Source organism: Euwallacea fornicatus, chromosome 2 (assembly GCF_040115645.1).
Source record: "Euwallacea fornicatus isolate EFF26 chromosome 2, ASM4011564v1, whole genome shotgun sequence".
NCBI lineage: Eukaryota > Metazoa > Arthropoda > Insecta > Coleoptera > Curculionidae > Euwallacea > Euwallacea fornicatus.
In genome coordinates, this window is record NC_089542.1 from 3,003,196 (window position 1) to 3,028,164 (window position 24,969).

At 37.7% G+C, this 24,969-nt stretch overlaps 2 protein-coding genes across 4 annotated transcripts in view; one reads left to right on the forward strand and one right to left on the reverse strand.

The window, feature by feature from the left end:
* side-II (sidestep II) overlaps positions 1 to 24,969 on the forward strand; it is a 229,405-nt gene that overhangs the window by 111,909 nt on the left and 92,527 nt on the right. For 2 of the 3 annotated variants that reach the window (XM_066291896.1, XM_066291913.1), the window contains exon 2: positions 4,074 to 4,130. The gene's annotated coding sequence lies outside the window, so the exon portion shown is untranslated. Of the gene's footprint in view, positions 1 to 4,073; positions 4,131 to 15,154; positions 15,217 to 24,969 lie in introns of those variants that run through there. The other variant, XM_066291906.1, reaches the window with a different exon arrangement.
* Positions 4,150 to 11,893, reverse strand: LOC136344446 (glucose dehydrogenase [FAD, quinone]-like). Its single transcript, XM_066291923.1, has 5 exons — positions 11,454 to 11,893; positions 8,881 to 9,335; positions 5,112 to 5,948; positions 4,693 to 5,052; positions 4,150 to 4,642 (listed from the first exon to the last, which is right to left on the reverse strand). Exons 1-5 carry the CDS (start codon positions 11,742 to 11,744, stop codon positions 4,369 to 4,371), a joined length of 2,217 nt encoding a protein of 738 aa, XP_066148020.1. The 5' UTR covers positions 11,745 to 11,893; the 3' UTR covers positions 4,150 to 4,368.

Sequence of the window (24,969 nt, forward strand, 5' to 3'; positions counted from 1 at the left end):
TTCATCATTCGGTCCCTCTTTTTGCACTTTAAGGCTCTGAGATAATAACAGATATTTCGTGTGTGACTCTTAGGTTTCTGAAAACTTAATTTGAATTTCATTTGTGTTAAAGAGAAAAATTAAAAAAAGAATGGGTCGAGTTCACGCACTTAAAATGGTTGTGACCGATGTAGAGTACGTCGCCTGAACCCCCTGGAAATTCAACATACGGGATGCGTCATAGGAATCGAGTATTTTTAAAATAATCATAAAAACCTTAGTTTTTGGTATATAATTCGTTTTTTTATTGTAACAACATGGTCGAAAACACAGCATTTTATAATTATCAACAGAAAATTACATCTGGCATGTTTCCGAGCAGAGCGAAGTGCGCTTCCCTGTATCGCTGGCCTCACCCTTTCAATGTTTTCCAGAGTGTGCATACTACGTTGAGGACCCGGAGGCTTTTTTTCATTATTGAACCTCCTGTTCGTAGATCGTTAACCCAACGTAAGATTTAATTACCTGTAGCAACAGAATCGTTCATCAGAAACTCGCGCTGAACTGCAGTGACATACTCATCATGTTAAGAAAACGATCATAAACGAATATTCGCTGCTCTAACCTCCACGACGACTCCATGTGACAACTGAAAACTAATAATCAAATACTATGAGCCAAACAATGAAATTTCTGTCGAAGCACTTAAGCTCTTCCAAGGTGAAAGGTCCATTTCCATCTATTTTAAAAACGCTTGGTTCCCATGCCGCACCCTGTACTATGCACGTATTAACGTTACAAGGAGCTGTACGTGTGTTTTTATTGAAAGCACGATCCGAAAGAATTAAGGTCCTACAATGAGTTTATGCCTGAATTCCGTCTTGTATGTATGTAATCAGCTGGAGTATCCCAAAGAGCGATTTCGATTCAGCAAACATTTGGTTTATCCGGTATCAATCAAACGAAGACAGAAATCAACAAAGTCATGGAGTAGTACTTTGGGCCTGCAGGAAAGTACTTTACTAGTACCATTTATGTGTTCTTTTTCACTACATCTCCATCAAATATCTGGGCGTAAGCCGCGTTTGTTTCAATCTAAATGAACCGAACTGGCCAGAACCACTAGGACCGGCCATTGGGGTAGCTCAAGACAATTAAACGTAGAGCTGGAGTGAGGCATAAAGTACTTTTCCCGCTCTCATCTTCGAAATCCTCATCAAAAATGATAGTGCTGAGAACGTTGGAGGGATACTTTTCTGTAGCCCGAACACATTCACCGTTTACAGTACTAATTTTTGCACGTCTTTGCTACGACATTCAGACTCAGAATACGCAACTCTCAACATTTTTTACTCGTAGTAGAACAAATCACCGCGATGGGAACCCATCGAGTAATTTCACACTTGCAGATGCCTCGGACCTATGCCCCGACGTGTCGTCCTTACATCGGCAATCTCTGCACATCGCGCCCTTAGACAGGACCCCACCAGTTCGGCAACAGCCCCATTTTGTGTTACGGACCCGAAACTTCGGTCTGAAGTCATGCGATTCCGATCACGTTCAGTTACGACCCTAATTGCACTTCTTCCGAGAATACTTCGCGAGATTTACTTAGCGACCCTGTTTTATTTGCAGTGCACTGCTACCGGCTTTATCTGTTTGAGAAGCATTTGCTTACGTGATTCTTAATTACTTCATTAAGGCCGCACCCCACTCTGAACAACAAACCAGCCGCGTTTTAATTAAAATTGTTTTATACGTCGCTAATAACGTAGTTTTGTGCCTTTAGCGGTGTTTTATTTCCTCTAAGGCATGTCGTTTAAGTTAACCGAGGAACGTAAGGTTTAGATGTGCTGCATGCTTTGGGTGCAATTTTGGAAGAGTAGAATGTCGTTGACATCGTATTAGTTTATGCAGTAGTTTTCTAAATTAAATTGCGGCTCTAGATGCGAAACGATTTTCGAATAGGTCACTCCCAGTGCTGTTTCAGAAGCATGGAATTGCCCTCAATAAGTAATAATTTGGGATCGATAAATATGTTCTTGCATATTTTTACATTGAATATTTATGTATAATAAAACTGGGGCATTCGCGTAATTTCAAGGAAACTTGTTCGAACCTTCGATCACCGTAATTTCAGAAACGTTAAAATTCGTCATATTAATGTTAGCTCAGGGGAAATGCCAAGTGACCCATTTTCCGGAGTTTTACCGGTTTTGTTCCTTCAGAAAGTTTACTGCAGAAGTTACCTCTTAGCATGCAGTATTGTTAATATCGCGTTCCCACGTGCCTCCCGTTGCTCAGCCAGCCCCCGGTTCCCCAAAAACTATCGTCCATCTTCCACCCTCTAGAGAGTAGAATTAAGGCATGAAGCGAAGCAACTCGTAAATGAAAAACGCCGACATCAGATTAGTTCAAGCTGTGTGGACAGGTATCGATAACCTGGCAGTCCCTATTATTGGTGTCGCTTCACGTAAAAATCTTCCGATAGGTGTTTGATTTGGGTAAGTTTTGCTCAAGAACCTCACGGGCAAATTCGAATGACTGGAAGTTGAAATTCAAGGAAGAAGGAAGAAAAAGAGGAGGCGAGGAAAAAAGAACAGAACCAAAGAGAAGCTCTGTTTTGTCTCTATACTTTTTTAGCCTCTATTTAAAAGCAAATTAATATAAAAATTCTCACCCCAGTGCATGTTCGGCCACAGACTTTCTGGCAATTAAAGGACCGTTGCAGAAGTTCCAGTGTGTCGCTATGTCTGAGAGTTTACCGTCTTTGTTCATTGCACAATATGATTAAAGTACAAGTATAGTGTGACAGATTCTCTACGAAAGTTATGTTTTCCTCCCAATGTTTTTTGACAGTTTTTTAAATCGCGAAAATTTATATTCGCTTTTATAACATTGTTTTACAATCGAGATTTGACTGAAATTTCGTACAAAAAGTATCGCGTAATTTGATCACAGTGTTGATTTTCTGGAAATAGGATTATGAGTATTGCGTGGAAAACTGGACCCGTCAATTGTCTCGTTTATATTCATGTTTAATTTGCACGTAACACAAACAAAAGATTTCTGTGCTGCGAATGAAAAATGTTTACCTATTGCGTATACCTGAGCGTAGCATTTTTTGCTTACCATTGTTCTGTTTCCGAAAAAAATTCAAAAACATTTATTTAAAAAGAACAGTTAAATAATTTAAAAATTCCCTTGTTGCCATTCTCCTGTAGAAAAGGCACTAAAAAACCGAGAAAAACACTTTTACACGTGGAACAAGTTATAAAGAGCGTGGCTTTTGAAACTGCGCTCCCAAGAGCTTATATGTGCTTCAAGTTAGGGCCAAACGAGGGAAAAATAAGTCACAAAAATGTCATACATAATTTTATACCTACGTAATATACATAGACGCTGTCTCGGCTTTCAGTTTTTTAATTTCCGGTGCTGAATTTAAGGTGTTTTACTACAGATTTTGCACTTCATGCACAGGCATATTTCGCAGGGGAAAATTGCAGGACCCCGTATTTTCCGCCCTTTCTATCACGACGTGTTTAGCTCCAATTTCACGATTATTAATTGCTTCGAGGCGTTTTTCATTAAGAGGGCCCAGTGTTGATTCGGGGGTTTGTTGTCCGGAAATTTTGGAGTTTCGTGACAAGTTCAAGGTGCCCGATTTATGTGTTGTGAAATTTGTAGCCGCAGGTACAGTGTACCTTTTCTCGTGTTTTCCCTTTTGGGTCCGGTGACTAAGTGTATTTAAAATTGTTTCGGTTACTTTTCAGAACTTCGGTACCTGACCTGCTTTGAAACAAGTGTAAATTATTTAGCAGCTTAGAACTCAAAAAAAAAAAACAGAAGAAAAGAAACTCACTTTAAGATCCTTTTGTGATGGACTCGCACGTGGCATTTGAAAAATGTTCTTCGCAGCATTTGCGAGATGTTTTGAATTTTCTAAAACCTGAAAACTTATAATGTTCCCCTGATATTTCCCTCAATTAAACCACGCACTTCGAGAAAATTATATCTAAAAGATGTTTTGACATTTATAATATTCCTTATTTGTCTGAATCCTCATTGAGCTAACGAAACTATTTCTGTTCCAGGCATAGGTAAGCACAAATGATTGGTATGGAGAAAAGTGAAAAGCTACATTCACTCAGGTAAGTAAAATACTCTGTGTATACTTAAGCAATCAACGATTTATTGTGGCGACGAAATGACTAAAGTTTTAACATCACCTCAGATATCGAAAACATTGAGCTTGTTCTGAACAATAATCGTGGATCTACATTTAAAAAACTTCAAATATGCAATTAAAGGGAAAAAATATATACAATGTTTAATTTTTCATGGAATCTACCACATCTAAAACCATTTAAAAAAATCCTAAAGATAATCCTAGGGCTGCCAACTTTCAGAGATTTGCCTAGAACTGTATGGTTCACTCTCATATTGAGCCTCAGAATTCACGTTTCGCTGTTTCGTTTGATAACGGTCTCGATTACCCCCGTAATCGTACTCGTTTTGCATGTTATAATAGACGCTCATTCCTGTATATTTGCCGTTATAACCCAGATAGGGATTTGGCAAATGAGGGTGTTGCCGGTGGAAGCCTTCGCTAAGATGGAATCCCGCTGGAAAACTCGGTCCCCGGTTTTGTGTGTACGAATGCCTGGAAAAACACGTTTAACTTAACTACCAAAAGAAATTTGAACGACTCACTGAGATACTGCTGAGGCTTGGATCCCTGGTGACCTTTGGGTGACTGCAACTTTCTCGCTACTACTAGCGCCAAATCTACTTACAACCCCTATAGAGCTATTAGTAAGCCACTGTTCCTTTATAAAATCCACCCCTCTTTCGGCCATCATCACGATGGTCGCCTGAGTGTTCCCAGATACCAGCGCGGGCATCGCTGATGCGTCCATGATTCGGACATTGCTGAGGCCGTGGATTTGGAGTTTGTCGTTCACAACTGCCATGGGGTCAGAGCTGGGTCCCATTTTGCAAGAACAAGCTTGATGATTTTCCGGTCCAGTATAGTATTTGACAGCGCAAGACCAAAATGCGTCGGTGTCGTAGCTGAATAACCACAAAAATACGAAATTTTCCTCTAGAGATTGTTTACCATCACTCCTTACCCAAACTGTTTGGCGCAATCTCCATACTCTTCATGTACAATAGTCATTCCATATTCATCCTTCATCACCGATGAATTAGCTAATTGTTGGATAACCCTGATCCCTGCTACTAGCACTTTCACATCATCAGGCTCTGTGAGGTAATTTGCAACCATTTTGGGAGGATTCAAAGGATTCGAGCTATGCAGCCCTACATATCCTTTACTCTTTGGATGCAGAGTAACAGGAGAGAAAGTAAATTCCTTTTTAGCCTTTGGATGCTCTGGATTCTCGGGGTCTCCGATAGAACCAGTTGCAGCGCAATTAGCAGTAAAGCCAGCGAAAAAGATTTGCAAGTCCGGATCAGTCCCGCTGGGATCTGCATAGGGGGAGTTTATCCTGGCTGTCACTTGCGATAATCCTGTAGAGCTCATAGGTCCGTTGTGATACAAAATGTAGTCCAAGGCAGTGGCCCAGTCCAAGTCGGTTATAGCTTCTATTTTATCCAGTTTATATCCCATGTAAAACGCTACATGGTTTTGAAGATTTCTGCCCACTCCTGGTAGATCATGCAACTGTTTTATTCCTACTTTGTCAAGCTCGTTTTTCGGGCCTATTCCTGAAAGCAGTAAGACTTGTGGTGAATTCAATGCTCCTGCTGAGAGAATCACTTCTTTGCGAGCCCGGACGCTATACACCCTGTCTTTGTAAATGAATTCAACCCCTACAGCTCTCTTATGGCCATCGGAATTTGCGAGGATGATACGAGAGGCAGTGGAGTTGATCATGACGTGGAAGTTTGGATTGATCCTTTGAGGTCTGACGTAGGCTCGGGCGCTGCTCAACCTTACACCATTCCTGTAATCATTAGAAAGTGAAATTTCTAAGTTTTATGAGGTTGGCATTAACATTTTTTTTAATCTATCTCAGCTATATACCGCGTGGCCAAATAACAATATGATTTAGCTTAGAGGTGTGAAAGTGACATTGCCGCACTCGATAACTGATCGAATTCTGCTTCGTGTCGTTCTTAGGTTGCAATCACCAGGCGGTATAGTATTAGTTTCCGTAATCGTTAATTAAATAAATGTTACTCAGAAAGTCTCCTCGTGTTTACATGCCATTTAATAAAAACACCCTAATGTTAATCTTATACAAGATCCATTAAGTTTAAGTCTCTAGACTATCGTTATTCCCATTTTCAGTTAACAAGCCAATTGATTCAGACAATTATTTTTAACGAGTCTCTCGAATCCCTGAGAATATTAAATAACCCAATTAAATTCGTTAGACTACCTATAGAATCCGGAATAAAATATGTTCTCGCCTTGTTCAACTTTCCAGACAGGCTATTTTTAACGAAAATGTATCGCCTCGTATATTTTAAATCTCGAACGAATCTTTAAATCTTAGGGATTTAAAATCACGATTATACTGAAACTGCAATTTATTTATCCATGTCGCTATTGAATATAAGAAAGACACAATGGAAAACAGCCCGGTTAATGCAGATCTCATAGAGAAAAAATTCGTGAACTATCTTAGTAATCCAGGCTGACGCCCATAGAAATTCTAAAACTGATATTCCATCAGTTCCATTGCAATTATTCCTTAAAAAACTTTAATCTGTTTCGAATTCAACTCGTGATTTTTTGATGAAACACACTGCTATTGTAGAAACTTTCAAGAATTGTTATCAGTGCTTCACAAAAAAGAACAATCCGAAATTATTGAAAGAAATTTCAAAGGCTCAGATAACCGATTTATGGGACTGTTTCAACATTGGAGAACCTTCGAATTTTACATACAAAGACTTTTCGAATAACTTGAACATTTCTATTATTTTAAAGCAGAAAACTTTTGGACAACACATATGGATACTAAACTCAAACAACAAAAATGCGTTATGCACCAGACACCTCTTTAATGAAATTTCGGGAGTGTGCAATGCGTTAGTAGAGTTCAAATACGTGAAGAAGAAGGAAATTTTAGGACAAATTCATGAGAAGTTATAGAATTTTTGTGTTTATTAGAAAAAAATAGGAATAGATTCCCTTCCTATGTGATAGCATGTGGAGTAGTTTTATATAGGGAGCCTACTAAATGATGGCATTAATTTCAAGGGGCGATTCCTTGTCACATTTCATGAAAAAAAAAGTCCTAATAAACGTATCTTGCTTTGTTTTCAAGATACAGGGTATCAAAGTTTTTTTTTCATTCTTTCATAAATTTTTCCAGACGTAAGGACAATATCTCGATGAAATTCAGCATTCAGGGGTTTTTCCGAGACAAAAAATTCAAATGTGACATCGGTTTTACCGCAATATGTAGGAGGCTATTATACATGTTTATTAATAAATTAATGTTTTGATGAAATGATGCGCAACGAAATGTTTCATCGTCGATATCTCGAAAACCATTGCTCTGAAAGTTTTCGACCAAGTACACATTTTTTGTTTAGAATTGACGGGGCAATAAGATGCTGTCTATTAGAAGTCCAAATACAGGGTTCTAAAAACGTTAGGGCAAATTTAACTCAAGAACGTTACTGCAGGTAGCGCCCCTTACATATTGCGGTAAAACTGATATCATATTTGAATGCTCGTCTCGAAAAACCCCTGAATACTGTATATTTATAGAAAAAAACGAAAAAAAAAAAAAATTACACCCTGCATCATGAAAATGAAGCAAGATGGGACATTCGTTTATTAGGACATTTTTCATAAAATGTGATAAGAACTCACCAGTAGGAATTGACGTTATCATTTAGTATACACCCTGTATAGTAAAACATTGTTAGACATATGAAATACATGAAAATTTTAAGAGTTGTTAGCGATTTCTTTGAAAAATTGTTTTCTGGAATCATTAAAGCTACTGCTGGTAAGAGCGTGAATTAGTCTGAGATTTTATAGGAACCAGTTCAAATGTCCCGACTGATGACCGATAGTCTTGATGGTTCGATGGGAGTGACCCCCAAGATTGCCGCATTCCTTTCACATCATTTATAAGAAAAATGAATACCCAAAACCAGTAAACAAAAAAATTCATCCGCATCGTTTATGTAGAAATTTTAGAGTTGTTATTGACGAATTTCAGGCTGACACTGGTAAATTTCGTTTATAATTTCTTCTCACTCATTCAGCAATGTTTACTAATCTTAAGATGATTCACAACAAGTAAAAGATTGGAAAGGTCAAAGCAGTGGGTAACCAGTAGAATTTATTTCCTTTAGTAATATACCAACTTACGTATGTTTAAACAAATAGGTGATCATAGAATTCTTGTCATGAATATTATGAAATTCGCAAACTGTCCGTATGTTCGAAATTTGTTAAAAACTTCATACAGGAGCTTTGCTCTAAAACTTGGCTTCAAAAGTCTATGACCCTCCTGAACAAGAACAACCAATTTTTTACATAAAAGCCACCTACAAAGGTTCCTTTTTTGCTGGAACTTCAATAGAGAAAGGTTTGAAAAACCGTAATGGACCCCAATTTCATAAAAGGGGTGTCAACTTCATGAAAACAAAGCCCTCTTGAAAGGATCAAAAGCAACGTTTTATGTAGTTGTTTTTTTAAAGGGATTTATCATCTTTTGAATGAAAACAAAGCGGAAAACGGTTTGTAATTAAACGGAGGCTTAAAGTTGATCTAATTTAGTGGAAAAATTTTTAATGGGGGTCCGACCTTCTGGGACGTTGCTTTGAAGTTGTAGAGTGCGTATTTTATGTTTTAAAAGCTGAATGTATTTATCTACACATACTGCAAAGTTCCATTAAATCCTTTACCTAGTGTTAGATTGAGCAATCGAAAATCCTGTATAGTGAGCCCCATTCAAATCCTCAGTAACTTTTTCCCCAATCTCTTCAGCAGCTCTTAATATATCATAGGCCATCTGAGGTTGATGTCGGAATCTCGAAGTAGTGAAAGGTCCATTAACTCCATGATATTTAGCATCCACAAAACTTCCTATATCTTTGTTATCCTCAAATCTCTTGAAGACAGGCAATACATCCTCATAGCCCCAGCCAGGATTGCCAGCTTTCACCCATCTCTCATAATCCTTGGGTGTGCCTCTAGTATACATCATGCCATTAATCACACTGCACCCTCCGAGTACTTTTCCTCTGGGCCAAGTGCACCTTCTCTCCGGATATCCCTGACAAGCCACGGGTTCAGGTTCGGTGTGGTAATTCCAATCCATGTGTGGGTTGCCGAAGTAATTTACGACCATGGCAGGAATCTGAAATATGTAGATTGTAATATTTTTATCAGGAATGAAGGACGGTCTTGTGGAGAATTTAGTGATCGTCCATACAAGCGCGAAGCAAGGTCAATATCACAGATGTTCGCGCTCGAGGTTATGAGGATTTTGAACTATTGTGAAGTGCATGGTTTTTTACGCATTTGGTTGATTATTGACTTGTTTTGGATTCCCATTTTCAACTTGTTGAAATATGATTTTTTAAAAAACTTTTATTAAAAAGCTCTTAGCTTTCTTCACTTGCTACATGATAATAACGTACCAAGACGTCAAAAATATGTAGTTAATAATAATATTTATAAAAATTAATTATTCAGACAGCTTTTTCGTTAGCTAATATTTGTAAATGACCTTCTCACATGAAATCACATCATGCATGCACTTCTTGGTTCATTGTAATAAACGCAAACCCTTTGATTAGTGCTTAAATAGGAAAGAGAATATTTTAATTAAGCACGCAATACATCTAAAGGCTCATTTCCATAAATGTGAAACATAGAAGTTACAATTTATGCTATGTAGGTATAGCACCTAGATATGTTTATTAACCTCATATTTACTTCTGGTTTTATATCACGCACTTCATCAAAGCCAGGGTTTGGGAAGATTCGTTGTAGGCTGCTTTTGTTTGTTAATTTGGAATCAGTGATTAAGCAATATTTAATATTTATGATATTGTGCCTGTGTAGTAATGATTAGACAAATAATTCGCCTTTTTTCCACACTGCAAGTGTTAGGGACTTTAAGTTATTGGTTTTTTGTTTGTTGTTGTTAATTTTGGTTTTTGTTATGTATTTGTATTTTATCCCTTAAGTTACGCCCATGTACAGCGATACTTATTCTGAGAATACCATCTGAGTGCCAGCCAACATGGCCCATCAGACCCAAACTAAGGGTACGTTTTGACTGGGGAATATGCTACTAGTCAAAGGAAGCTTTCTCAGTTGGAACTATTGCCATGATGGGCAATTTATCGGGCCTGCAATATTCCCAGAAAAGCGACTAGTATAGATATTCCCCAGATGGCCGCGATTTATGGGATCCGGCGTATCCATAGCCCGTACGGGTTCTTGGTGGTGGTGCGCCCCTGGTTGGAATTCCTCGAGTTTAGTACTTAAGGGATAATCGAAGTAATTTTTGCTCTCTTTTTTCTTCTCTTCGTGTGGAAGCTGCGTCGTGTCGGGATGTGATCGAAATCATAGTGTGTAACCCGCCCGATTGAGCATTCTCCCTCTTCCTATTTAAACCAAAACTCTTTGATTATTTAATGTAAGTGCAAGTTAAATACAGTCCATTTTATGTAAACCAAATTGGCGTTTTCGTGGTTTCATTTATCGAAGGAACCCCTTAACAGCAAGAGTAGTCAAAGGAGAATGTCACTGCAGCCGCCAACATTGCCATTTTATTTTTGAGCAAAACGAATATCTGAATAATATTTAAAAATTTGCTTTGATATTGTGTTTTATTGTTTTGTTTCATTTAAATATAATATGAATTAGGCTTTAAATCCAAACCTAGATTTTTTTTCAATTTGATAATAATTATTCAATTCGAGTTATCAATATACATTATATACATATTAATGCATAATTAAACCTTGCACGGGGCACGGAAATAGGATCGGAAAATTAGGACAAAAAATCGAGCAGGGTAATTGAGATAGTAGAGGACAGGTGGATAACCCTTCTAAAGTTCAAAAAAATCAGTGATGTTACCATTACATGAAATCAAATTTATTACTTATGATTAATTCTTAATAATCAAATGTAGTTTGTGGGACTGTCATCCATCCTTTCCAGTTTCTGTGTCCAACTGAACCACTTTGTATGGAACTTGAGATCACCCCACTTAGGTACGTTCTCGCCTATTTAACTCCATTATTTATTGCTGCTAAAACACGCCATAGCATAAGTTATGTCGCCGGAATTAAGCTACTTGTAGTAACATCGACCCTTCAAGGTCAAACCTTGATTCGTTTTTCGATTTTTTTATAAACCTATTTTAATAATAAAAAAATGTATAGTAAATTCTATTTATCTAAAATGATTGTTGAATGCTACTAAATCCCAACGTAAAGTCATCAAAGTACAAATTTACCTGCGACCCTGGTGGTTCGTCTCCCCCGGCTTCGATCAGCAAAACTTTCCACCCCTTCACTTGAGCCAATTTGCCGGCGGCAGCCGCTCCGCCGCTGCCGCCCCCGATCACCACGAAATCATATTCTGCATCCGGAGATAATCGCGGAGTGACTCGTTCGCATATTTCCGATATGTCGCACTTTTTCCGAATGAAAGTGTCCAACAAACCCATAAACACGAGAAAGGCACCACCCCCGCACGTGCTGGTCAACGGGGGTCCGATGTAGTTGTCCGCACAGCCGCAGCTCATCTTGGAATGATGCCGGCAAACTGGTACCACTCGAATTAATAGTGGATCGAAGATGGTTTACTGTTAAATCTGACTAGTGTTCATACTATTTTAAACTTCAGAAACTGCTATGTGTAGGTACTAATCCGGCTTCATTGCAGTACTTCGTTCGTTTTGTCTAAATTATGGTTTAAATGGTCAATCTAGGTACCATAAATGACCGACAAAAATGAGCAGGTGCAAGTGGAATGTTTACGGTCTGGTTTATCAACCTAAGCGTAACAGCCAGAGTTTCTTCTTAAAGTGTAATACACATTTCTCAATGGTCATAAGTACAGTTTGGCTTAAATACTTTGTAGTACGTGAGTCGGTTATTTTCGTTTCTTTTTAAGAGAATGGTAATTGTCTTGTACTTATTTTTCAGTGTTTATGTTACGAAATGCGTCTGGTAAATATTGAAGCCTGATTTAGTAACAGACCAAAACTGAAAAACGTTTTTTTTTTTTTTTTTTATAGAGTAATAAACTATGAAAACAAGACGAGAAAAACTCAAATTGGAACAGTCTTCCGCGCGAAGAGAGGCGACTAAAAAAGTTGAAAATCCATTGTTTAAGTATATCCAAATCGTTCCAACAATGGCTCTAAAGCTCTTTAATGCGATAATGATCAGCTATACTCAAGAACTTGAATAACTCAATGATAAGGGAAATTGACAGAGACTTAGTTCCACATTTTCTCATAAGCCAGTTCGTGTTTGTTGTGGTAGGGGTTCAAATTACAGCGTAGCCGACATTAACACCAAACAAGTCATTGGTTGCCAAAAGGTGAGATGACGAATTTAATTGAAAGAAAAATGTTCAACAAATCGCAACAGAAATAAGTTGAACCAATAGGAAAAACGACAGATAGTGATTGAAAGCATTTTTGTGGTGAAAGGGGTTCGTAATAAATAAAGCACATGTACTATTTTGATATTCACAAGGAAACATACTTCACAGGGAGGAACTAATTCCTAATCGGATAGTTCGTACTCAATTGCTTACTTATTCATCATAGGCCGAAATAAATATTTGATTCAGCACTTTTTAAGATACCCCACAACAACGGACTTTGGTTAATTTTATTTCGAGGATGGTTAAAGTAGGATTCATGAATATCACTAAAAATTCATCGATATGCTTGAAGTATTGATACCGCGGATAATTTGAATGTTTCCGCCAAGAGTTGAAAAGTCAAAAATTTTCTATGCGATCTCATGCTCGTAATTTGAGTTTTTTTGTTAAAAATGTTCTTGCACCTTCGTTGTTCATCTTATACTGTCGACAAAATCTTCAATGTGCATATTTTTTTAACGCTAAATCAACCATTTAAACGACGAACCCATACCGCAGTCATGCCGTGACTCTCCCAATGCAAAAATTTTATTAATTGTTACTGTCTTTGTACCTTGTGCGCACCCATGCAGACCACCCTTGAACCTCTCAAGACATACATTTAAAACTTTGCCAATCATTCAACAACGTATCAATTAACATAATAAACCGTAATAAGTTTCATAGTGATTCATCAACTTTAAACCATAACGATTTAAGTGAAATATGGTCACTGTTTATGATAATTATCATAACCTTTCGGTGATTTGAGGGAAGCTTCTTTCACAACTTCCCAGTTTCCCTTCGGGATTGGCCATTTCAAACCAAACAAAAATGGTAAATATGCGTAATAAACATTCTTCTTTATCTAAATACCCAGAACCATCACTATAAATAATAATTAGTTAAGCACGTAATATTAAGTAGTACTGTAGACTTGGGGAAAAACAAGTGGAACGACTGAAACGTGACCTAGGGCAGAGCCATTAATTATTTAGATTGTTTCGGAAAAAACGACAACGACCGATGCCATTCAGGATTAATGGTTTTCCTGCAATAAGGTCATCTTTTAGACGCTTTTGGAATCGAGTTAAAACCAGTCATGAGAGTACGGAATACCCGGTGCGTCAGCAGGATACCACGTCAGATCGGCCAGATGATCAAATCTGAGTACACGACGGCTTAAATCTTCAGAAATCTGTTCAATAAAGTTCTTAAATGTTTATTTTTAAAGTTGATGGTGCACCATCATACTACCCTCGTTCTTCCCCAAATGCGTTAGATATTTTATATCTCAAGAGATGGATAAAAGAAAGGTGAGTGTGACCAGCTTCACCCGACAATACTTTCCTCGATTTTTTTTATTAGAGAGTATTAGACAAACAGTTTATTAATGGAAACTTGCAGAGCAACATGCAACAAAAAATCCGACAAGCTTGTACAGCCATTACACCGCTAATGCTCGCAAATGTACTACGTTTCTTCCATAATATAATAAACGAATGTTCAAAAATTAATGGAAATAATTTTACATATTTATTGTAATAAACGTTCCATTATTAAATTTAAAATATTTAAATTTGACCTTACTTTTCGGACACCCTGAATAGTATGTATAAAAACTTCCCCTGTCAACCTAATCTACCTTGGAACAGTAGTATGTAAACAGAAAATGGTCTAGGAATGAAGAGACTCAATAATTACTTAATCACTTTAATCTGTAAAATTTATAAGTGTAAAAATATACAGGATGTCCCATTTAAAATAAGGAGGTTAACATTGACTCCCGGTATAACCAGAAGTAGTGGAAAGAGTAAAGCCCCACCACATAATGCGTTTCATCATACTAAACAATTTATTCCCTAAAAAATTTTCGAATATCTCTAGCCATAACGGAGGTATCGCCTTGTAACAGAGTTCCTTCGACACCCTGTATAACAAAAATATTATTATAGCAAATTGTTATAGCATTCGGTCCCTTTGCTCCTTTCACTTTATGTGGAAAATGCCACAATTGCTGCGAATAAAAGGAATTGAATACTTAAAGGAATAAGGGGCTAGTCCATCTCAGTTCAAATTAGGTCTAATCGCTCTCATAGCGAAATGTGTCCACCCTTGGAGTTATATCCCTGATTGCTATGCTTCTACATATCTCATATTTGGTAGACGATTTTAGTTAGAAAACCCATTAATGGAGAAGAATATTTTTATTTGTAGATGCACTAAAGCCCGAAGAACATTCAGTTACGTGTGCTTGTTTATACTTAACCATATTATGCAGTTTTTGCTAGCTTTAGATGTAGTCTAGTATGTAGCTTGAAAACACATTAAACTAGATGGTGTATTTTAGACACGTGTAGCCCTATGTAATCACACTATAACTCGAAAATCTTTGACATACATCCGCATGTTTACACGCAAGTAATGGGTATAGGTTGGCAGGTTATCAGCAAGGAAACTTTAAGCCCACATAGTTTTGCTTTAATTCTAAAATGTTGAGCTTCCTAAAATAGTTTTAATTATTCTCGTTTTCGTGAGATGAAGATGTCGAAAAGTGCGGAAAGCCTTAAGCTCATATTATTGACATTATTTATTTAGTGTATTAACATGTGGTTTTCACGGTAAGTCAAAAACCTCAAGGTGCCTGAGTATATAGCGATTTATCCTTCGTCGGCGTTTTAAGATTTTAGAGGTTCCCTGCTGCCTATCAGTTCACACAATCGTTTAGGGAGAATCTCGCTCCTCTCTTCTTGCGTTGAACGCTATATGTACAGCGGTTCAGTGATCCGCAGAGTTGCAACTCACTTCTTCAACATACTTCACATTCATAATCCTTCTCCTTGGGGCACTAACGACTGCAAAAAATAGCGCCCACAGGCGCATTATTGCAACCATCAGAACTGTCTTATCATCGTGATCCTTACATAATTATCCTGAAATCCCAGCGTTCGCACCCACTTCAACCTGAAGCAACATTAAAATTCTGTAAACTCGATTTTCGAGTTCAATGATTCAATTAAATTATCTACATTTATCCACGAGGAGTGCTCATTTGCATTGTTCACGTTGAAATTGAGATATAAAAAGTATAAAGGCTTGTCAGCTTGCGGTCACTTCAAGTCAAGTTCAAATGTAGCCACGGGCCATGAGCCAACTTGTGTTGCTAAGTTTGGCATATTTGGTTTCGTTTATACGGCATTTGAATACAATGGTGATTATTTAAATGATGATTTCTGCTAATGTAGTGAGTAATTGCCAATTTTGTGGCAGCTCGACATATCTATGGATGTGTATATTATTGTTTAATCGCTTTAAGAAAATGTATGTTGCGAAATAGTCCTGATTTGGTATTTATGAACGTCATTGGGAATTCTGAACCGTTTAAACGGTCTTCTTTAAATGTAAGTAGTTTACTGAAGCAATTCCCGGTTTTATTGAATTCCTCTTAATTCACAATGAAGAAATCTGTGAAGCGACTATAGTAATGTTCTAATTATTTTAATGGCATCCTCAAAATCCGACAACAAATTAAGAGTAATTCCAATGATAGAAGGAAATTTCCCGTCTAGACCTTCAGTAATAACAAGGCATCCCTCGAAGTTTTCAGAAATTTTAATTAACTTCATTTATTACAGCGAGATTGTTTACCACTGGAATAAAATAAACGGAAATTTTTACCGGAAAAATATGAGTTCCAGGAAAAAATAAAAAGTTTACCAGTAGTTTGTATCTCGTGTAGTCCTGAATGGGATTCACTTTCTCTGATTTTAAAATTTATGGATTTTTCCAGTTTTCCTCAAAATTCCCTTTCCCGATTTTTCCTCGTAGTATTTTCAATTTTGAAACCGACATTACTCACATTTTTCACATATTTCCAAATTTACCTCAATATTCCTCTCACAAAATTCAAATCTACCCTCTCACCTTTAATACACTCTCGAACCCCAACTTGCACTTTGAAGTATAAAGTTGGCTTCCCAATATGGAACGACACACTTTATAATATATCAAGTTGGATTCGATGATTTTTGTTTCCTGCGGGGAAATTTGCTTTATTCTTTCGTTCTATTGCTCGGGGGAAATTAGTAGAATATTGATTTGGCCCGCTAGCATGAAATAAATGTTTGATGAAATGCTTGCATTAGAGAAATACCGGAGGCATTTGGGAATACAGTGCCTAAATGAGCGTGTATTGAATGGATTCTGTTTATTTCCCGTCAGTTTGAATGTAAATCCTACAACTTTTAGTTCGAGTTCGTGGTTCATTCCTGTGTAGTAAATTTCATAATAATATGTAGTAGATTTTGAATTTAAACTTGAATTGAACCTCTCCATCATCCTTAAATTGATCAACTTAGAATTGTCTATGTTTAACTTTAAATGTGCACAAAGCTGTAGTTCAAATGGGCACTTATAATTTAAATATATAATTAAACTCGGAACACGAGCTTTCAGAATTTTAATATTTCAAGTTATGTTGTATTTGGAAGCTGTAATTTCAGGATAATTGCCATGAGGGTCACGATGAGCAGGCAGATTTGATGGTTGCAACGCTGCTTCTCTGTTTAATTACTTTTTGGTTGAATTTTGATTAACGCAATAAGTTTTTTCTCCTGAGAAAAGTGATAGTTTTAACAGAAAGAAAGAATGGCAGTAACGAGATACTTGGGGCTGGAGAGCGAAACTGAATGCCATTTCTGAAGGGCGTGAGTGTAGGGCGACAGTAGATGAAATCAGGCAAGAACGAGGAAAATCGGGTCAACGGGAAGATCGGGAAATAATGTAAAGGAAAAGACAGAAAGGTAATATGAAGGCCCAATGAAAATCTCGTGAGTCATTGGTCGGGGTTAAATTCTAAGCCTTCTTTCTTCAATTGGCGGCGTCCTGTGCCAAAACCTGGAATGACGTTTTCCGGGATAAGATTATCCCGAGAAGCGATCCTATATTGCTTAACATGTAAGCGTTTGAGGCAAAATACCCCAGAGCACAAACCCTCTTACAGGACGTAATCTCCAGCATCTCCGCGAACCATTGGAGATTACATAAATTTAATCGCAAATATTCCGGATCAATGATCACCGTGGGTGCTGACGATTTTTCAGTCTGAAATCACCACCAAACTGGCATTAAATCAGGGGAATGAGAAGTTATTTTGTTGGAAGGAAAGTGTGTTATTTCCCACAAAAAATTTACTGGCTGTGCTATATGTTACGTGACCCACAGAGATCTTGCTTTATTTAGCTCTTGAATATATGGTAATTCGTTACAGAAAGCACTATTGTGAAGGTGGGAATGCCGACCGTAACGGTCAATTTACATTTTTCTGAACTTTACAGTAGTTCCTAAACATCCTCAAATATGTATGAAATTTCAGTTTCTACATATCCATAATTTGTGAATAGACTCCACACGTGTAATATTTTGTTCATCATGATGGTTTTTTTTCTGGATTATGAGTAAAATAAATCACAATTTAACAAATGACTACATTATTTGCTTTGGGATAATTCCTGCTCCGCAATATAAATAACGCTTCCAAATATTTGCTACTGCCAGCACATCACTTCAAATAGTTTACGTTGCACATTTAATTCTCCAGATTGAGCTGGAAACTTATCCACAATGTTATACGGCAAACACACGGTTTCCTAAGCGCATACACCTCTTACATTCCTTTAATTAAAATTCAAGCTTTCAAAGTAATTAGGAGCGCGACGTCCCTAAAAGATCATTCTTCCATTAAATTATGAAATATTGAATGCCGTTTTTCTTGAAATCTCTCCGTCCGGTGATAAATTCGTATTACCTTGATTACTTTTTCTTGTTGTTTTCCAACAAGTTTTCATTCACTTAAATATGATTCGTGGCTCACAGTTGCGCTAGAGTTTGGAAGTTTGCCGAAAGTACCAGCATATTTTAATAAATTGAATTACCAACTCATTGTGAGAAGGCAGGAGGTATGGATTTTGGAGTGGTGTATGGAAACAGTGCGAGGTAAACGAGGAGAGTCAGTTTTTAGACGGGATGAAAAGGTGATTTCGGCTAAAAATGGCATCCTCGCTCCATTGTAAAAAATAATAAGCGAACCGCAACTTCAATATTAAATATGAGACCCGGCCCCCAGTAATAGGAATGCATGTATCCTAACGGATTTATAAATTTGCAGATAGTCGTGGTATTAACTGGTAGGTTTTCCAATAAATAACGCCTCTGAACCAGAAAGTTAATTAACGAATTTGAGAGCCTGCAACAAAAATTCTGACCGTTAATGGTTCCCGGGGTGGCAAACCGCATTAGCCAGGATTCCTGTTCAGTCTCGTTTCCTATTCTCATATTTCAAACATGAAAGTGCGACGTTTTAATTAAAAATGACAGTAAAAAACTGGCTATAAGCACTTGTCCTTTTTGCTTTATCAGAGGCGTTTCAGTTTAGAGCGTACGTGTGAAAATGAATTACGAACGCGAGGAAAATAGGAAAAGTAAATCCTTACGCTACGCCATTGCAATCTTAACCAAAGCGATTTATTATATATGGATGCTTTTTAAGTTTCAGTCAACCAGCTCTAGCAAAGCATTATGACAAGCTGAAATTGAGAACACGATAAAGCGCAACATTCAGTTCAGTCACGAAATAATACGGTTATTTCATTCGAATTTCACATTTCCGCATTTATCCTCGAATTGGGCGAAATGCAATTTCCTCTTGGATAAGATGAGAGAGTAAAGGTACAGCTTTTACATGATTCGTTTTCTATGCAACGTATTATATCCAATAGATAAAAGCCAGATAGCTTACCGGTAGCAGGAGCTGCTGCGTTGACGTCGATCTCAAAGCTCGGAAACTACTCCGAATATAGTTTGACAGTTCATCGAGCCAAAATGAATACGGGAAGTTCGCCAGGCTTATGGACGGAATTGTTTTGGATTGCTTTGAACGTATACATTGTGCATCGAACGAGCATTTTCCTGTAGAAAAATAGAGGGGGAGATAAAGCGACATGGTTACCAGTTTCTGCATTTGAATCCAAATCTTAATGAAAATTGACATGGCAACTTAACAACAAATACGCAGACGCTAATCTTTTGCGATCTAAGCAGCTTCTTGTTCATCTCCTCTTGTAGGGTTTTTCTCCTAATTGGTAAGATTCACCGGACTTCAGTTGCTGTGGATGAAACTATGCAATTTTTATTTTGATAATGCCCTAGTCTGGAAATCTGCCTGTGTTCAAAAGATGTTTCCATTTCAAATTGTCTTGGGGTAAAAAGCATAGTGAAGGATCGTCCCTCGCCGGACACCTCGCCATCCGGCGATGGTAAATCAATTGAAGTTATTTACTGAGCATCGCCCCTCGTCCCTCCATCCCCGTAAAATGAGGAATAAAATATTTTGTTTCCCAGCGGCTCTGTGATTGGTTTTCCAGCGGGGAAACTTGTTCTGTGATTGGTTCTCTCCTACCGACCGCTCCTTCCGTACGGCAACAGTGCAGGTTGCGTTTAATAAAATGTACGTTGAGGGTAGAGTAACAGAATGTGTGGTGCTACTTGAGGGACCAGGGACTAAATTTAGCATACATAAGACATAATTAACTATACTCACCATATGAAGGTATTTGACTAATCACCATCACCACCTGAATCATGCAACATTTTTACCACCTCTCTGTTAGTAAGAAAGTGGACACATGAATGAATACTGTCTGAAGACAAATAAATGTTCACCAGCGGCGATGTTCAATTCTCGTGAGTGTGAATGGCGAAATGAACGTCGAGCTGCTCGGCGAGGGGCGATGTTTCATTTATTTTTACCCTTAATCTGGAAATATCTTAAATGGGGAATATGGCAGATATAGTCTATGAAAGCCTTGCCCTGTGTGAAATTATACCAACAATGTGAATTATTATAATAGTTGTGTCTGCGATATTGGAAAGTAGCCAGAGTCCGAAAACCTGTGATTTCCCCCCTTCTTGCCACAGTGTTCCCACAAAATCAATTTTTCTTCCAGTGGGACTACCTCGCGTGTTTTATATTGGTGATTTTCTCTCCTGCTTACGTGCCAGTTACAAACCTTCCAAGCAACACCTAATGATACTCTCTTGCACCCTCCATTTCTCCTAAAGTTTTTGCTGCTACAATCTCGAAAAATGTCCTATGACATCGTCTCTGCCTCCTTGCGACCCTGGAGTGTGAGTTGCTACGAAACAGCATTTTATTATGCCGTCTCCCTCTCACCCTCGTTGACACATTTAGTCCGAGTGTCTGGAAAAGCATTCCATGATACTCTCGCTTTCGCTCATCCATCCTAATTGAAATTGTCCATCGTCCTATACGCTCTTACATTTCCCCCCCGCTATTGTGTCTGTATTCTGCGCGTACAAATATCAAGGAAGATTGAAGGTCATTTATTCGGTATTTAAAGTATTAGGTTTGCTATTAGTGGTTTCCAATGAATAACTGATGATATATATAATGTTATCGAGGACAATCAGATTTCTCTAAAATCCCAGAACGGCATCGCAGCACAAATTTACGCATCACGTTTGTTGGACTCCAATTTGGAACAAATATACACTCTCGAGCATAAAATTAGGTTCACCTCACGCTTTGCATTTAATTTAATAGCTTCTAGTTTAAATAATTTTTTTTTCACGTGTGACATAATTTACTAATTTTAAGTGGTGATTTTGTCATGATTGATCGAATGAGAAGGAATTTTTGTCCTTGCTGCAAAATGTATTAAAAACAACGCAACTAAAGAACATTTATCCCGATCATTAAAGTTTTTGCGGAATCGAACGTTGAATATTTCCTCCTCTAGGAGCGACGACACCTTATAGACGACGAGGCATGCGTCGAATCAGGTTTTGGATCACATTTCGCGCATGATTGTTGCATTCTTGGCCCAGCCAATTGCGAACCCCTTTAGAATTTTGAGTAACCAGCACATGTCTCCATAAACGTCTTTTTATCACTTCGCAAAAAATGTTCTATCGGATTAAAATACGGATTTCGAGCAGGCCAGACAAATCGTATGATTTGAAGCTCGTCAAGAAAAGCTGTATCCTTGGGAACAGTTTGGGGCCGTGCGTTATCATGCATGAGGGTTGTGTTCTCTCCACGAATAACTTTGAACGATACAACATGGTCTTCGAAAACCTCTATCAGGTACCTGTACGCATTCACGCACATGCGCATGCATACAAGGACAAAATAACAATAATAATGAGTCCAATTATAGAATTTTCAATATGCGAATGTAGATGAAAAAAAAACACTTTTTTGGCGTTTTGGTACGAGGTCACTTTTTTGTCGAAGGGTCATCGAAACATGTGATTGTTGTTAAAGATCGTTTCAGATTTCGAAGAAAAACCATCTTAGGCTTCTGGAAGGGTGAGCCCCCCCTTCTATTTGTTTCTGCAAGCTTTGAGACATTTTTTAAATCACTCTAACTTTATGCTCGAAAGTGTAGATGCCCTAATTGATATTGTTTATACCCTCAAAAGTAATAACACAAACACAAAACCACCCCCGAATCAGTTCGCTCGCTAATCGGTTGAAAATAGCTTTATTAGACCACGACCCAGAAGTATAAATTATACATAAACATTTAGAGCAACCCACACGTAAATTTGTTGCAGGGATTTTGTAATCAATTATTCTACCACAGCTATATTTATTTCATCCTATTTCAGTTCAACCACGGGGTATTAATAATCCGCTTCAAGCCAACGAGCTGATTGTTTACTTGCATTAGAGATGGTATTTTCCGTGTGTTGTACAAGGAGAGTGCCACCTATCAAAACTAGATACATACACAAAGCGAAAGGGAAGACAGCAAAATTCCATTAAAGGAATCCTTACACTATCGGGATTGTTTTCTCTATACATACACCGCCGAATTCACGTATGCTTGTTTGCACATCTTCCAGCAAATCCTCGGGAATGTTATTTCATCTTCTTACCATAAGTGGTCGAACCCCGCATGAATGTTTATTCGGAATTTCGTGATGCCTTTTTGCAAAATTGAATCTTTAATCAAATGAAAATACGTCTGGTATAGATGAAATCCTGTTCGCTCGGACCTCTGCAATAGGCTTAGACCCATCGAAAATGTTGTGTCAGTAGCTGGCGGCTTATGTAGGTAGCACCCAATACAAATATTCGATCGGGATCGTTCGAGCGGATGGAATTTTTGATGAGTCGGTTTGTATAAATCTTTATTGGCCAGTCATTTGTATCTCCAGAAAGATGAGCTTGAGATGCGTATATAAAACATCAGGGTTACAGCCCTCGACTGAGGGAGATTATTCATCTCTTACGATTCGCTCAAAAAGTGATCGATCAAGTTGTGTACCACTCAGAAAATAGAATTCCAGGGATGCGAGAAATGACACATTTCGAGGATTTAATATAGAAAATTGCAAGGTGAGAACAGCTAGTTAATTATTGCTGTTGAACCGACCGAACCGTGCTATTCCCTTCAGCAATCTGAGATCGCGATTATAATAATTTGGTCTCTCAGAGATTCATCTACCTGTCCAATGGTGCAATAGGTGTTTGCCTTGTCGACAGCTTTCCGATTGTGAATGCATCATCATCTCACCTAATAAGGAATTGGGGAAAAACCGCCACCCCGTGTGCAGAATAATTGTAAACGTTAAACTGTTAGAGTGTGGAATGTGGAAATTTGAATCTATCTGTAAGCAACAACTGAAGATGGTACGATACACATTTTAATGATTGAGTGCCAACACTATATTTCACGGGATATCATAACTATTCATATATTTCCTTGAATTATTTATATTGTCTACATTCTTGAAGCGTGGGAAGTGGGTTGTAGTTGAATGCCTTCTAAATCAATTTCTCAAATCCAAATTTGCCCATTCTTCAGCTGTAAACCGTTACCATGAACCCTCTTCGAAATTGCCAACGGAGAGTTTCATCTTGAAAAATTCATATTAACGTAGTTGCAGAGAATAACTTTCTTTAATGAGATGAGGACACGAAGTCCCAAGTTTCACAATTATCGAAAGACCATAGTTTGAAAATATGCAGTGAAAATTCGAATTTTCGACACCAAAAAACCTCACTAAATCAACCTGTAAGTGCATTGTTATCAAATTGCCCTATAATTCCAAACTGGAATTGAAAGTCTTTGACAGAACCGCTCTTCTCTGAAATAGGAAGTTTCGAGAAGAGTTTGAGACTTATGGAAAAACGTGTGGCAATGCATTGCAAAGAACATATTCTATTCCAAAAAACCTGTAGCACCATGCTGGAAAATACTAAGGAATTGCACTAAAGTATGGATGATATGGAGAAGACCACATTACCAGAAAAGGAACTGCATCGCTGTAATTCATTAGGTAGGATTGCCCCTTCAACGATCGTTCAGGCTCCAACATTAAGCAGTATAAAAGATATTAAAGTTGAATCTGACAAAACCCTTAAGATCTTGAGGGATGGAAGGAAAATGGTTTTGGCTCGGGAATTTAAATTTTCCATTTCTAATTTGCTACTTCGCGGATACGTATCGAAAATGTTTCTATATCTGGGACGAAAATTGTGCATTAAACATCAGGGCAAAACACCTGTCCATTCAAAACCTAAAACTGATTTTAAAAAAGTTTGCACAATAATGGAGTTATATCTCAGATAATAACATCATTATCTGGGATCACTACAAGATATTTTCAGGTCTGTAATCGTTATATTTGATAATTAAGTCAGTCTTTAAGTTACCCAAAGTTAACATTAAGTCTTAAATTAAATATTCTTTAAAACACTCTTTTAGTTTTCTTGGAAACTATGTTCTTTTTATAGCACTTTGCGGTTTTCACGAAATACTTATACAGAGAGTTTCACAACTTGTTGGACAAATTTCAATTGCATGTTACATAAGAAGTTCATTTGTCAAAAGAAATGTAATGAAAGTCCCACAGGTAACGAGATAAATAATAATAGATGTTTATTTATAGGATTAAACCGATCCATCCATTTGACTGTATTGAAGTTAACACTTCACATAAACATTGACAAAAAGGTGCAAAAATTGTTTCCTTTTCCTTCCTTATCCTTGAATATATGCTCTTAGCAATGCGAGCACGTATGTGGTTTATGCACGATGTTCCACCTCTACATTTTCGTTTAGGTGGCTGAATTTTTTAAACTCTAGTACATGGAATACGTTGGATCTGCCGGGATGGCCTCCGCAATCTCCAGATCTAAATCCCTTAGATTTCTTTTTATGAGGATATTTAAAAAACGAAGTCGACTGTATCAAAGTTCAGAATAGTGAAGAACTGCGAGAGCGGTTTACAACGACGGCCGATAATTTGCATATTCGGGGGCAACAAGCAGGAGGAATATTCGA

Coding starts and splice junctions, on each gene's coding strand:
- LOC136344446 (XM_066291923.1), bottom strand. CDS start 11,744: ATGAGCTGCGGCTGTGCGGACAACTACATCGGACCCCCGTTGACCAGC. Junction 5,949..8,880: donor ATTGCTCAATCTAACACTAG/GTAAAGGATTTA, acceptor TAATGATTACAG/GAATGGTGTAAGGTTGAGCA. Junction 4,643..4,692: donor CAAGCCTCAGCAGTATCTCA/GTGAGTCGTTCA, acceptor GTGTTTTTCCAG/GCATTCGTACACACAAAACC.